This window comes from Notolepis coatsorum (assembly GCF_963971535.1).
Source record: "Notolepis coatsorum genome assembly, chromosome: 6".
Lineage (NCBI taxonomy): Eukaryota > Metazoa > Chordata > Actinopteri > Aulopiformes > Paralepididae > Notolepis > Notolepis coatsorum.
The window spans coordinates 42,856,726-42,871,194 of record NC_140170.1 but is presented as its reverse complement, the minus strand read 5'-3'; the positions used below and the strand labels follow the sequence as shown (position 1 = coordinate 42,871,194).

The window sequence follows — 14,469 nt, the reverse complement described above, 5'->3', positions numbered from 1 at the left end:
TATTTTTTTTTTATTTTTTTTTGTTATCATGTAATCTTTCGCGGGCCGGTCAGAATCTGGCCCGCGGGCCGTACAATGCCCAGGTCTGGTCTATCTGTATGCAGGGAACAAACTTAACTTTTTGACTTACCAGCCATTTGGCTGGTAGATTTTAAAAGCTACCAGCCAGGCAGATTTTTTACCAGCCAAAAATTAAAAATAGCTTTTTAGTATATCGCCATGTGTTATTATTACTATATAATACTCTCATATGCTATTTTCAATTAATATCATAAACAACATAAGGAATATTAGCATAATTTTGAGTGGACTGAAGGAATGAGTCAGCGTTAATAGTTTTAAATGCAAATAATTTATTGAAACATAGAAGTGGGGTCGGGGACACACACACTGTTTCAACTCACCACCCCCGCATCATATTGTAGTCTAGTCTGTCTTCAAACTTCCACTCCTCTCGAAACCTTTTTATATTTGAATATCAACATTATCTGTGCATCCTCAGTAATCCTCAGTTTACTACAATATACTCCTCTCCCGAGTCCTGACTAGTGACTTCATCGTCTTTCCAAACGCACGCACACACACAGAGAAAGGGAGAGTGCCCCCCCCCCCCCATTTCCCCAGTCCACACTGTCTGCTGTTCTCTATGGCTCTGCCGCTGATCAGGATTAGCTTGTTAGCTTACGCTAACATAACGTTCATTTCGGGCGATGTGGGCATAAAGGAATGGCGACGATGCAATGCATGTTAGATGCATTTGACCCGTTGTGAGAAGAAGAAAAAACCACAGACTTATTTCGGCTCGCAAAATAGGCGCACTGCTGTGTAGCTCTGCTCTCAGGGAACAAACTTAACTTTTTGACTTACCAGCCATTTGGCTGGTAGATTTTAAAAACTACCAGCCAGGCAGATTTTTTACCAGCCATTGGCGGTTGGCTGGTACTTATTTTGTTCCCTGTCTGTATGTCATATATGTTATGATGAATTGAAAATGGGGGACCCTGATGTAAACAAGACGAAAGTCTTTCTCTGGTCTGCATCCCCTTAACAATTGTATGTATTGAGCTGTACTGTACTGTACCCATTCTGCAATCTGTTAATAAACTTTTCAATCAATCAATCAATTCAATCACACAATAGTTGTATTTTAAAAATTGTGGATTGATTGATTGAAAACTTTATTAACAGATTGCAGAATGGGTACAGTACAGTACAGCTCAATACATACAATTGTTAAGGGGATGCAGACCAGAGAAAGACTTTCGTCTTGTTTACATCAGGGTCCCCCATTTCCAATTCATCATAGGAACTAGTATTGTACTAGTGTAGCCTGGGTGGAATCTGATGTGCATATAAAAAAATATGCCGTTTTATTTATATCTGTTGGTTGCACTGCACTTGTGGTACAGTTGTGTATGGATGAGTGAAAACTCTTGGTTCTAAATCCTGGGGAAAATGCTAACGTTTACAACTCAGTTGGGGGGGGGGGGCGCTGAGGTCACCGAGTAGGAACCACAGCGTCGCACACTGCGGCGGGTTGACGACGTGACACGGAACACATTGCGCGGCGGACACGGCGGAAGTGTACACGGTTGCTCGGGGTGAACGGAGCAGAGCGTTGACAACAACAACGCACCGAAACGTCTTGAGCAGTTTTCTCCCCCTCCTAAATTAACCCAGTTCCCCCCCTTCCCTATAACCCATGGCTTCCAATTCCAACATAGACATCGAGGGTGCGACCCAGCACCTGCGGGACATTCTGAAGCTGGACCGCCCTGCTGCTGGGAACAACAGCGCCGGTGAGTTGTGACCGGGGATGGAGAAAACTACCCTAGCTAGGCCGCGTTGGCTAACATGCTAACTCACTAGCTAGCGGGGTGGCTAGCTAGCACACGTTAGCTCGCTGCCACTGTGAGTGGCGGAGTAGGGTCCAGCTGCAGCGCCGGAGAATACAAAAAAAAGTAGGTTCGTCGTGGCTGCCCCAGGCTTGCCCACAGTGAGAGGATGATTCTCCGACGCTGCAGCTCGACCCTGCAGCTTACCGGCGGAGTAGGGTCCAGCTGCAGCGCCGGAGAATTAAAAAGTAGGTTCATGGCTGCCACAGGCTTGCCTAGTGAGGATGATTCTTCGGCGCTGCAGCTGGACCCTCTACCGGCGTGGTGGTGATGGTGAAATGCTAACGGTTAGCAGCTAGAAGCTATCAAGCTAGGTAATGTTAGCTTTAGATACTGGGAGCTAAAGGTGGCTAACGTACAAGGTGCATCCTTTATATATATTGATCTTACGAGTTACTTACGTGACCAAAAGAACGAGCACATTTCAGTTGAATAATAGTGCAGGTGAGACGTGACATATAGCGAGCTAACAGTGTTGTTCATTACATTCCAGTGAGCTAACTGAAGCTAACTGAGGTCCTGAACTGTCACGACGCCGCGGCTCAGACTATCTGCTGGGGACGATAGAACGCGACTATAGACATCATGTTTATATTTATTACATTATATTAATGATTGAGCCAACACACGTGTTCGTTAAGCACATGATGATTTCGACGCACTACATTATAGCTACACGTTCCTTTTGTAAACTAAACTCTGAATGTGTCGCTTCTTTACCAGGAATTAGTCAGACCTGCTGCAAAACGCCTGGTGCACTTCTTAAACCTGGATCATGTAGTTTGATACCAAATGTGATTTTACTTTTTTACGTTATGTATTTGTCAATGTAATATCAATTACAAACTGTTTTAGTTAACGCTTGTTGTCGCTGCGGTGACGTCAGCTACTTTATTAACCCGTTGTTGCCGACTTGTCGTTTTGATAATAAAAAAGCCATTCTTGCTGTGTTGTTCCCAAAATACTATCCTTAATATAAAAGTTCAGGCCATCTAAAATATATAATTATTGTAATAGACATGACCCAAAAGTCTATTATGGGGGGGGGGGGGGGGGGGTTCAATTCAAACCTGATTAATTGAAAATGGGGGACCCTGATGTAAACAAGACGAAAGTCTTTCTCTGGTCTGCATCCCCTTAACAATTGTGTGTATTGAGCCGTACTGTATTGTACCCATTCTGCAATCTGTTAATAAAGTTTTCAATCAATCAATGTTACAGTGAAATACATGTACCAGTCATAGCAACCTTAACCCCTCAGGTATCCGTCTTCTTTCCTCAGATGCACAGTCAAGTGACAGCAGCCAGAGAAAGCCATCTTTCAATGGAGAGCTGAACGGGCTGTTGGGAGCAGTGGGCCTACTGGGAGCGGTTGACCGGTCATCCATGGCTGAATCCCCTGGACGCAGTGGAGCAGACGTCAACACCCAAGAGAGTCAGATAATGTGAGTGTGTGTGCCCTATGTAAAACAGTTGTCGACAAAAGTCCTCACCTAGAACAACCACCACCTACTATCAGAAGGGTACTGATGCCCCCGAGCGCAAATAAATATTTAACTTTGTAAGGAACACTACATCAAATGCTGTTCATTTGTTGATATGGTCATTACAAAGCTGGTCTATAAAGACATTCTCATTATACCCCCAAGGATTTGTCACAGCAGCGTGCTTGGCGCAGCCAAATAAAACAACTCTTAAAAAGGTGAACCATCACAACTCTTGATTTGCTGAGAAGAAGAGGAAAATGTGTGTGTCCGTGTCCCACCTGGTTTTTGAATCCCAACATTTCATACCAGTGGTTCCAGAAATTAGGTAGCATTGAAGTACTGCTAGTCTGCTACCATTCTATGTGGGGGAATTGAGCATTACCAAGAAGGTAATGAGCTAAGATTAGAGAGAACTTCATTAATCCCAGGGGGATATTGCATTGTTATCAACAGCACTACATCACAGTGGATATTAGCAAATGTACAAAACTGAAAACAAATTGGGCGGTCAGGTGGCGTAGCGGAGATTGCCACTTGAGCACCACAGATATCACAAATTCTTTTATGAAAGGGAGACATCGAGAGGCTTCGTATCTGACTTATCATCACTTACTTACGTCTTCGTATGGAATCCTTCCCCTAGACTCAGTTTGGAGGAAGGATATACCAGACTTGGAAGTAGATTTTGATTGGCATGAAGTCTGGGCAAACGTTCGACTAGCGTCACGCAATCCGGATCATCAACAGATTAATCTTAATTTTATTCATAGGACTTACCTGACTCCTATAAGATTGAACCGAATGGGGCTTAAACAAGACTCTCTATGCTCCTTGTGTCTAAGGGGTGATATCGGTACATTTATGCATATGTATTGGGAATGCCCCCCTGTTAAGATATTCTGGGAAGAAGTAACCACGCAATTATCAGAATTTTTATTTCTGACCATACCTGTACTGCCTTCTGTATTGTTGTTGAATGATGTTTCTCAGTTAGCAGCCTCTATACAGCTAAAGAGACTAATTTTGTCCGGTCTTACGGCTGCTAAAAAGCTGATAGCATCACGCTGGATTCAACCGGATAAAATGTGCCGGAAGGTATGGGTTCTTACCTATCTCGATGTGATTTATTTAGAGATATCTACCGCAAGAATTTTAGGTGTCAATGAAGCCAGCATTGCAATCTGGTTAGAGGTGGTGGAGAGAATAAAGGTTAGCATATGAATTGTAATCCTTGGTTAGAAACAAAATAATGGATGGATTATCCAAGGGGGGTCCTGGGGGGGGGGGGAAGAAGAACGAGCAAGAGCATAAGTATGTATTGTATTGAATTGTAAGTATTATGTATATATCTTGTAACCTACATTTATATTGATTCAAATACTGGACTGTATATTTACTGTTAATGTTTGTCTAGTTTTATGTCATGTCAAAAAAATTATAAAAAAATGTGTTCACAAAAAAAAGTTACTACGAGTGAGTGTGAATATTATTTCACACGTATGTTTATTTTAACTGCAGCTGCCTCTCTGGTGATGATGGATCCACCTGTATCTCCATTGTCTCCAAGAATGTGGAGATTGTGGCCAGTCGAGACTCCAGTATTGACAGCAAGGCCCGTGGCAGCAACAAGGTAAGATGGAGCCCAGAACTTGAGTTAAAAAAATAATAATTAAAGAGGAAAAGAGTTTTCAGTGGCAAACTGGTGCAACTCAGTACTGTTAGCAAGTAGCTGATGAGTCGGTGGGAGTTGACCCATAGTCTAGGGTTGCCAATGTTACCGGTGTGTTTGGGCATACATAGATTACATTACTTGCCCACCATCGTTTTGCTCTCAAACGCACCTGGCTCTCATTCTCCGTACGCCCCCTTTGCTCTAGCTAGGGATGCCCCCCGGACCCCGGTTTTAAACGGGAACCGGTACTATATTAGAAAATACCGGCGTATTTATAAGCTCCGACGTCCTCGGTACTGCTATCGATACTCTAGAGAAATTATTATTATTATTATTATTATTTAAAAGTTGCGAACGATCTCTCCTCTCTCTGTCTCTGCACGAGAAGCAGCGAGTCATTATTACACACACTCCTCGAGAGTCGCGCTACACATACATACGGGTACTCCTTAATGAAAGCGCTGTCAATAGTATGCAGCTGCAGCACGTCAGACAGCAGCGCTTACAAGCCCCGCACATACAAGCCCCACACACCTGATGTGCTGCAGCTGGAAGCATCTCAGCGCTGTCTCCGTGCCGACGCACGCTGCACACAGACACAGACAGCTCTGCATGGACTGAGTCGTGATGGCGGATAGAGCGAAGCGTTCACAAGTGCAACAAAACATTTGCCAGTAAGGGTGGCAATACGAGCAATCTATCAAAACATTTGTTTGCAAAACACTATATTAGTGTGCAGAAATGCGCCGTATTCGACTGCCTTGCGCGCAGTGGTCCATCTGCATCCACGTCCACTGCAGCCGGTAAGCCAAGATACGGAGTTTCCTAGGCTAATAACGAATTATTACAAATAGGCTAATAAACAAAATAATTGTTTAGCTACAAATACTACAATCTAAAAACTTTTTATAGATCGTCAAGCTGAGGTCAGCCACCAATGTGTCCCAGCCCAGTGAGCCCACCACACATCCTCCATCTACCTCCACCACCCAAAGTCCTTTCTCCCTAGCAGCTAGAGGAAAGATGACAGAGGATAGGGTGAACGAGTGTCACAGGGCTGTGACAAAGTTTGTTGTCAAAGGCCTGCACCCGTTCTCTACAGTGGAGTCCAAGGACTTTAGGTAACAACTAATCATTCAGTGTATATCGTTTTTTTTGTATACATAGTTGTCTAACTTGTCTGTTGTTGTTATACGTTATTATTGAAGCAGCTATTCCCACCACTCCACACACATTTACAATAATTCAATCATTTCTAATCTTTACTGTAGGGAGATGACCAATGCTCTCAACTGCAAATATAAAAATCATAAAAAAAGTATCAAAAAGAACCGATAAGAGTATCGATAAAGTACCGAACCGTTAAGCAGTATCGATAGGAGTAGTAGTATCGATAAAATCCTAACGATACCCATCCCTAGCTCTAGCTAGTTTTGTTGTTCACACCGTACAATAGGGCTGTCCCCGACTAAGGATTTGGATGGTCGACTAGGATTGGCCAAAATTTGCCGTTTTTATCATTCCATTTGGGCTGTGGGGGTGCTTAATGTCTGAAGGAGTCGACTGAAGGCGTCTTGTCCTCTGCAAAAGCATGCAATTGGTCCACTGATGGATACATCTTGATATTTGTCTAGTATAGTGTGTTCATTAGATGGGTGAAATCCTCATTCAGTGCCTCTGTGCCTGTTTTCGTAGGCAGTTAGCCTCTGGTATGCGTGCCATTAGCGTTAGCCACGTTTCTATGCCTTTTTTTTTTTTTTATATTATATTCTACTAAGAGGTTGGCCAGTCGACTACGGCCCCTTTCGACCGATTAGTCAACTAATCGATTAATAGGGGTCAGCCCTACCGTACAAACTTCTACTACTCCTCGTCGCCGTTTGGAAAATATTTTGACTGCTGTTTGTTTAACTTGACGTTACATGGCAGGATTCAGTCCTTTGTAGATTTATCAAAGAGCAGGTATCAGTCCACTACAATGATCCACGTTCAAACTAGCTAACTAGTGCAGCCTTTCCAGCTGTAATGTTTAAGTTTGACACATTGAGATAATCTGCAGCTGAAGAGCCATGCACCAGCACCACATACGTTAGAAAACGATGATACCACTGAAGGAAATCATCTCAAGTATCTTTGATGTCATGTCTGCACTGAGTTTGTTGAAATTACTCCGTTTCAGTGGTGGCAGCTCTGTTGTATTATTGATGCTTCCTCATAGCCTAATGTCAAATTTATCTTAAGGTCATTAGGCATACTATTGTCAATGCACTGCAAACAATGTTTTTGCTGAACATGGCATCTTTTCTTTTTCCTGTTTAACCACTTCATTATATTTTCTTATATACTGTACAATACATACATGCGGTTAAACATCAGTGAAATTAAACGCAGCGCACATCCCTTGATGTGTCTAGTATAACTGATATCACCAGGAAAAATGTCCTCAACATGGCAGATTTATGGAGGGCATTGGTAGGAGTTTGCAGCCATATTTACTTTTACACCAAATTCTGTGTTCTTTTTCAGTTACATTTCTTTTATTCAGATTTTATGTATTTTGACCAATTTTTTAAGTAATTATTATATTGAGGACTGTTCCTAGGGATATGCCTACTCTGCATCTGTTGCCACAAGATCTGCCTCTGGCACTCGGCGTGGTCAAATAGCTACGATAACTCTTTGTTAGCGCCAGAATGTGAACAGTCAAACTTATCTAGCATTATGCTGCCAAGAGAATCTATTTTACATCAACATAGTATGCAAACAAATTGTCTGTTTACTTACTGCCACTCCAGAGCAGGCTGGAGTTCTATGGCTTTTAATACAGCATATAACAACTACAACAGATATTTTCTTGCCATTGATCTTCGGAAGAACTGCATCCATGTGTTGCTCAAAGACCCGGGCAAATTAATTTGACAAAAGGTGGCTCTCACTCATTTAGCAGAAAAGCACTTCCCTGCTTGCAATGTTTAATCAGGAAAGGACAGAGCTTCCTAATTTTCTTTGGTGGTTCGTCTGACTCCACATGCAGCCACAGAATCCTTAACAACCTCAAGCCAACAATTCTTACTGTAATGTCTTCTGTTACTTGAGAGGGGTGCAGGTGCTCGCTCTGGTCTTTTCTTTGTTTTTCAGGTGCACTTTGGATATAATCTGGTTGATGCATGTGTCTTTCTGTGAATTTAGCCGTTAGTGCTCTGTTTCTATGTTGTTTTAGAAGTTGTTGGCTTCTCTTTTGCCAGGGTTGTACAGTGCGACATGTCGCACGTGCGACACTGACGTCAGTCTGTGTGATGAAAGGATTGACTTCAATAGCACTGGTGCGATGGCCCGCGATGGCCCGCTATCCACTTGGTACTTGTAGTCTTGTGCGATTAAATACAATGTCCCTTCTGCGTAAGACTCCATATATCAAACACCAAATCCCATAATCCCTAGCGAACAATATCCCCGCGAGTTGCGAGCAGTGACTCATATCCGCTCGGCTCAGCTCACAACACAGCAGGTGAGCAGGACTCGTCTCAGCAGCGTTTGGAACGCGGACATTGAAACAGAGCTAGTGGATAGTGTTGTCGCGACCCAAAACAAATCCCTGCTGTTTTATTCGGCAACGGGTCAAATGCATATAACATGCTTTGCAATCCTCGCGTCATAAAGTCCGAAATGAACGTTACGTTAGCATGAGCTAACAACAAGCTGTTCATAGCCATATAGAGAGAACAGCAGACGGGCAGAGTGAGGAGGAGGGGGCAGACATTCTCCCTTCTCTGTGTGTGTGCGTTTGGAAAGATCACATGAAGTCAGACGAGTATATTATATTGATAGTAAATGTACTGAGGGTGGACAGATAATGTTGATATTTAAACATAAAAAATACAATACAAAATAAATGTATTCATGATCATGCAACATAAAACGGTTGCGTGTTGTGAGTTCCAAAACATTTAACTTAAAGTTTAAAGCTCAATATATCAAAACGTGGCACTTTACAGTGAACAGGAGGTCTATGTGTATTAAAAACAATAGATTGTTTTTCCTTTAAAAGTCTGGAAGAGGTCAAAAATAAAAATGTCAAATGATATTTCCGTTGCCTTTTTTGAGTTGATCTAAATGTTACTGATTGTGTTAAATGGGCTTATGTTATGATATCGTCTCATATCGATTGCAGGCACCTGCATCGTATCATATCGTGGCATATATCAGCAAATATCGTATTGTTGTCCAAAGAATCTATATCGTATCGTATCGTGATGAAACTGGTGATTCCCACCCCTAGTAGAGTCCATACACCCAACACCAAATCCCATAATTCCTTACACGTAACGTGTCTGGCTGTGTGACGTCAACTTGTCAGCATAAAATGACAGCCAAACATGGCACTGCAACTAAATAACACAAATACAATAGGCACATTTGTGACTGTTACAAATATAACACATTTTATACTTGTGCTACAAGATTTTGGCCTGTGCTACAAAACGATCAACCTCTGTAGCACCAGTGCTATGTGCAAAAAAAGTTAACGTACAGCCCTGGATTATGCGTTCACAACGCTATCATTGAAGTGGATGCTGGCATTTAACCATGCTTTACCATGTTAATGGCCGGCACTGAAAGTGTTAAAGCACATGCATGAGCCTGGTCTCTTTTGAAAGATAACATTCGGAAGTTACTAATTATGCCCCGATCAAATTTTTTGCCTTCTATGAGCCATATCGACCGATACACTGCCGATACCGATCGTTTATTTGTATTTAATTAAACATTTTTATTTAAAATGTTCAACAACACAATATCAACAGTAATGACACTACTAATAATAATGACAAAACAATAAGAAATACAAATCTAAACTTAACTAACAAATACAAAACGTTTTTGGTTTTGTTATAGCAGCTGGCAGTATTATACTGTATGTCTAACAGGCATTCTCAAAGTCCGGACTCCGGTCCAGATCCGGACCGAACCACAACTGTCTCTGGACTCTGAGCAAATTTCATATGTATTATCTGCGAGACATTGCCACAAACGCAACAAGTCAAAATTCTCCGCTCTCTCTACTAGGGCTGGGCGATATGACCAAAAACGTTATCACGATAAAATTATAAAATTATTTTCATATAATTCGATATCGATAATTATCGTCGATATAATGTCTGTCAAGTTTAATTAACTTCTTATGCTGCTGCGAATGTCTCGAGTCGAGTTGATGTCGTCATCAGTCCGCGCACGTTAGCAGTTAGCCGACAAGCGGAATATCTCATGACAATGTAATAAATATGACACTAAAATACTCTCTTCCGCCACAATATATTGAAACGACGTCTACTGTATACCCCACACTACTATAAACGTGGCCTCAGAATTCACGCCACACACATACTCGGCACGTAAATATATAAAACATCGGCGTGCAAGCTAGTTATCCTAGCCAGCCTGTTGTTTCTAAGCGGTGTATTCCATGACAATGTGCTAAATATGACACTAAAATACTCTCTTCCCCACAATGTATTGAAACGACGTCCACTGTAGTGTATACCCCACACTACTATAAACGTGGCCTCAGAATTCACGCCACACACATACTCGGCACGTAAATATATAAAACATCGCCGTGCAAGCTAATTAGCCTAGCAAGCCTTGTTGTTGAGTGAGTCCTACCTCTGGGTCTCCTTCCGGGTCTCCTTCGCTCTCGGTCATCTCCTTCACTGATTGGTTGTTAGTGCGTGCTCATATCCAAGCTTGGAAAATCAATATATCGAAACTTTGCGACCACGTTTCATGTTTATTTCGAGGAAATAATTTATCGCGATAGTTATCGTTATCGTTTTATCGCCCAGCCCTACTCTCTACTGCAAGCAGCGTCTTTGCATGTCCGACTGCACTGTGTGTGTGTCCGTCAACTCTGCTTTGGTCCAATCACATTACCACAGTCTGCGAATCAGAGGCAGAGTAGGGCGGCTCTTCACGGCATGCTTGTTGTAACTTGTTGTCTCTTTAGCGAGCTGGGAGAGTGTAGCGGACTAGCAGGGCTCGCTCAATGTGAGAGAGTAGTCCGTCTCGTCCAGCCCTATGAATTTCATGACTTTTCTTGTGATTGTCTTAGCCTTCTGTTCTGACTATCGCGGTTATGCTCTCTAAAGTGGTTTGCGTTAGCGGTCGTTTTGGGTCTTAGGTCGCACAGGGGCTGTTTGGTCCGGACTATTGGACCAGAATTATTCGATAGTCCGCTTTTTGGGGTTTGTGTGAATGCGCGTCGAACTCGGTCCGCGGACCAAACACGCAAACTCTGGTCCGACCAAAAACATAGGTCTCGGTTCGCTTCATCGGACCAACCGCGGACCAAATATAGGAAGTCACCTGATAAACTGTGCATCTTGGGTAGAAGGAACACCCGGCTTATTATTATTATTACCACTCGCGCGGCATTCACTGCAAAACAACACTATCTATCTATATATCTAACTGCATCTTGGGTCGAAGGAACACCCGGCTTATTATTATTATTATTATTACCGTGGCGCGGCATTCACTGCAAAACAACACTATCTATCTATATAACTGTGCATCTTGGGTCGAAGGAACACTCGGATTATTATTATTATTACCGCACGTGCGGCATTCACTGCAAAACAACACTATCTATCTATTAGGGCTGTCTTAAATACTTCGAAGCTTCGTTCGATGGCACAAGCTTCGAACATTAACCGTGACTAACCTTACTGTCATGCACTTTTCCTAATAAACTAACCTACACTGTAACACGCAACACTTTGATAAACATTGTTACTCAGCTGATAGAGTTGTACCCTTCTTGCTGTCTTGTCGTACAGAACTTGTAAGTCGCTTTGGATAAAAGCGTCAGCTAAATGTGTGTGTGTGGTGTGTGGTGTGTGTGTGTGTGGTAACCCAGCTCAGCACTGCCCAAATTATATCATCACTATTGCCTGTTTGAAGGATATCATCCTCAAATACATATACACCTACATGCCTTGTAGAATTCCACACATAAGAAAGAAAGATACTGGGATGAATAAACAAAATATGAAATAAAATTTAGATAAGGTGCTACTGAGATGTTTTGGTGAGTTCTTTGTTTTTTTGTGGAAGTAGCCCTTCTTAAAAATGCATGAACATTCACTGATAATTGGTCTGCAGTGGAGTCTACAATGTCTACATTGCCGGACCATGTAGAATCCGGACCTTGTAGACTGACATAATTCTGTGCATAGTTTAGTCTACACAGGCCATATTTCAAATAATCAAAATCTTACTTCATTCATCTTAAACATTCTTGATTTGCGGGATTGGTAGTTCCCATGAAATCTGAAGTTGTTCAAACGACAACAGCGATCCACCTTGAATTAAATCACACAGCCGAGTGAAACCTTGTTGGCTCAGTCACGAAAGGGGCTACTTAATTAATTAATCCAACCCACTTTATTTATAGAGCACATTTAAAAACAACAAAGTTTATGAAAGTGCTGGGCGGCTAGGTGGTGTAGTGGTCTAAGGCACTCGCCACCAGTGTGGAGACGCTAGGATTCGCATGTTCGAATCCAGCTCTCCACATTGTTTTTCAGTTTGGCTGGTCGTCCGCAGTAATACACATTGGCCGTATTACGGGGAGGGAAAACTGAAGGGTGGGGATCGAACGTTGTGAACAAGCGACTCCTACAAGTCGGTTGGTGCGCCTGCGCAGTAGAATCAGGAAGTGTCGGGGGCAGCGTGAGCCTCCCACGCGTTACTCCTCGACACTGAGAGGTCGAGCTGCGCAGGTGAAAAGATGCGACTGCTGTTACCTCAAGTACCGGAGGGGACTTGTGCTATGTATGACTTAGTCCTCACTGCAGCCGGCTTGTGGGAGGCAAGAAACAGCGTTCGTGACAGGGGAGGGTTGAATTGGATGATACGAAATTGGGATGGGAGAAAAATATAGAAAATGGGAGAAAAAGTGGATCAAAAAAAAAAAAAAAAAGAAAGTGCTGTACAAGTCCCACAACATAAGATATAAAAAAAAAATGTATTTTTTTTTCGAAGCTTCGAATTAAAATCGAAGCTCGGCCCCGAAGCTTCGATTGCCAAAAAAAGCTTTGAAGGTCAGCCCTACTATCTATCTAACTGTGCATCTTGGGTCGAAGGAACACTCGCAGTCCACACACGCAGACACACACACACACGCGTGCATACACAGGCTCGCAGCCACACACACACATTTCCACTCTCTATTGTCCAATAGATGAGCGCCCTTTTCGACCGCGTGACATTGTTCAGATAGTTTGGTGCGCCTGACAAATTGCTGTGTGAATGCAGACGAACCAAATGATGAATGAAACAATGTTGCAACTTCACCACCAGAACCGCACCGAGTCCACCAAAACTATGTGAAAGCACCCTTAACCTGCCTTTTTCTTTTTACTCCGCGGTAAGGCTGTCCCCGAAGCCTGTTTTTGGGATTCGAACTTCGTCAGGGTTTTACGAACGAACGTTCAAACCTTCGTTTTTAATTAAAATAAAATAAATAAATAAAAAATTCAAAGTTTACATTTTTTTTAAATTATTATTATTATAAAAAAATTTTATATCCTCAATTTTTTATTAAATCAACTTTCTCTAATGAATATAGCGTTTTTTTTAATACTATAATAGTGTAGCCTAATTATCTGCAACTGTGAAGAAAAACCACATTGGTTCAAACAGAATCAATAGACACATAAAATAATTTTTTTTAATTTAATTTTTTTAACACTTTGATTGCCTAAGGTTTAACCTATTTAACATGGAGAAGTTCCCCTTCTTTGCAGGGCTATAACTTTTTAAATTCTATTGCTAGATTGCCATTATTAGGGCCCATTCAAGGTGTTGCAAAGGGTCAGATTAAACTGAATATATATATTTATTGTTTTGATATACCTTGTATATTGTTTGTATATATACACGGAATATCCCTTTACCTGTGTACAAACCAGAGTAATATTCGCTCTCCTATTGGACGGCGACCCCAGGCGCCAACAACCAAGCCCCCAACGGCAAGTTCAAAGGCAACTCCGGGCATGTCGGTACATGCCCAGAGTCTGCGTAGTAATACGAGACAAGAACTGAGGTTGGCACTAGATATTCACCTTACGTATAAATACGGCGCAGGTGAAAACAGCAGTAGTCTTACCAAAAAACCTTAATGCCTTCACCACGAGTCAACGTGCAGTGAAGTGAGCAACCTTGCATCTAAATAGAGCATTGAGAACCGCGTGCGAATAGAATGTTAAAGTGTCAGAGTTTAACGCAGTAACGTTGAGTTCGACTTAATCTAATGTGAAGTAATAGTCGATCATTTATAGTGTATCGTGCGGCTACAGTTCTTCAGTGACCAGCATTATCACCGGTTCGTCGTGTATTTAGCTAGTGCACTTAT

At 42.2% G+C, this 14,469-nt stretch overlaps 1 protein-coding gene across 3 annotated transcripts in view; it reads left to right on the top strand.

Annotated features, from left to right (window-relative positions):
- The first annotated feature begins 1,612 nt into the window (after nt 1–1,612).
- edc4 (enhancer of mRNA decapping 4) overlaps nt 1,613–14,469 on the top strand; it is a 147,248-nt gene continuing 134,391 nt past the window's right edge. For 2 of the 3 annotated variants that reach the window (XM_084316733.1, XM_084316732.1), the window contains exons 1-3: nt 1,613–1,799; nt 3,157–3,340; nt 4,901–5,012. In XM_084316733.1, the coding sequence (XP_084172859.1) occupies nt 1,703–1,799; nt 3,157–3,340; nt 4,901–5,012 (393 nt within the window). In that variant the 5' untranslated portion in view covers nt 1,613–1,702. The remainder of the gene's footprint in view (nt 1,800–3,156; nt 3,341–4,900; nt 5,013–14,469) is intronic. The other variant, XM_084316734.1, reaches the window with a different exon arrangement.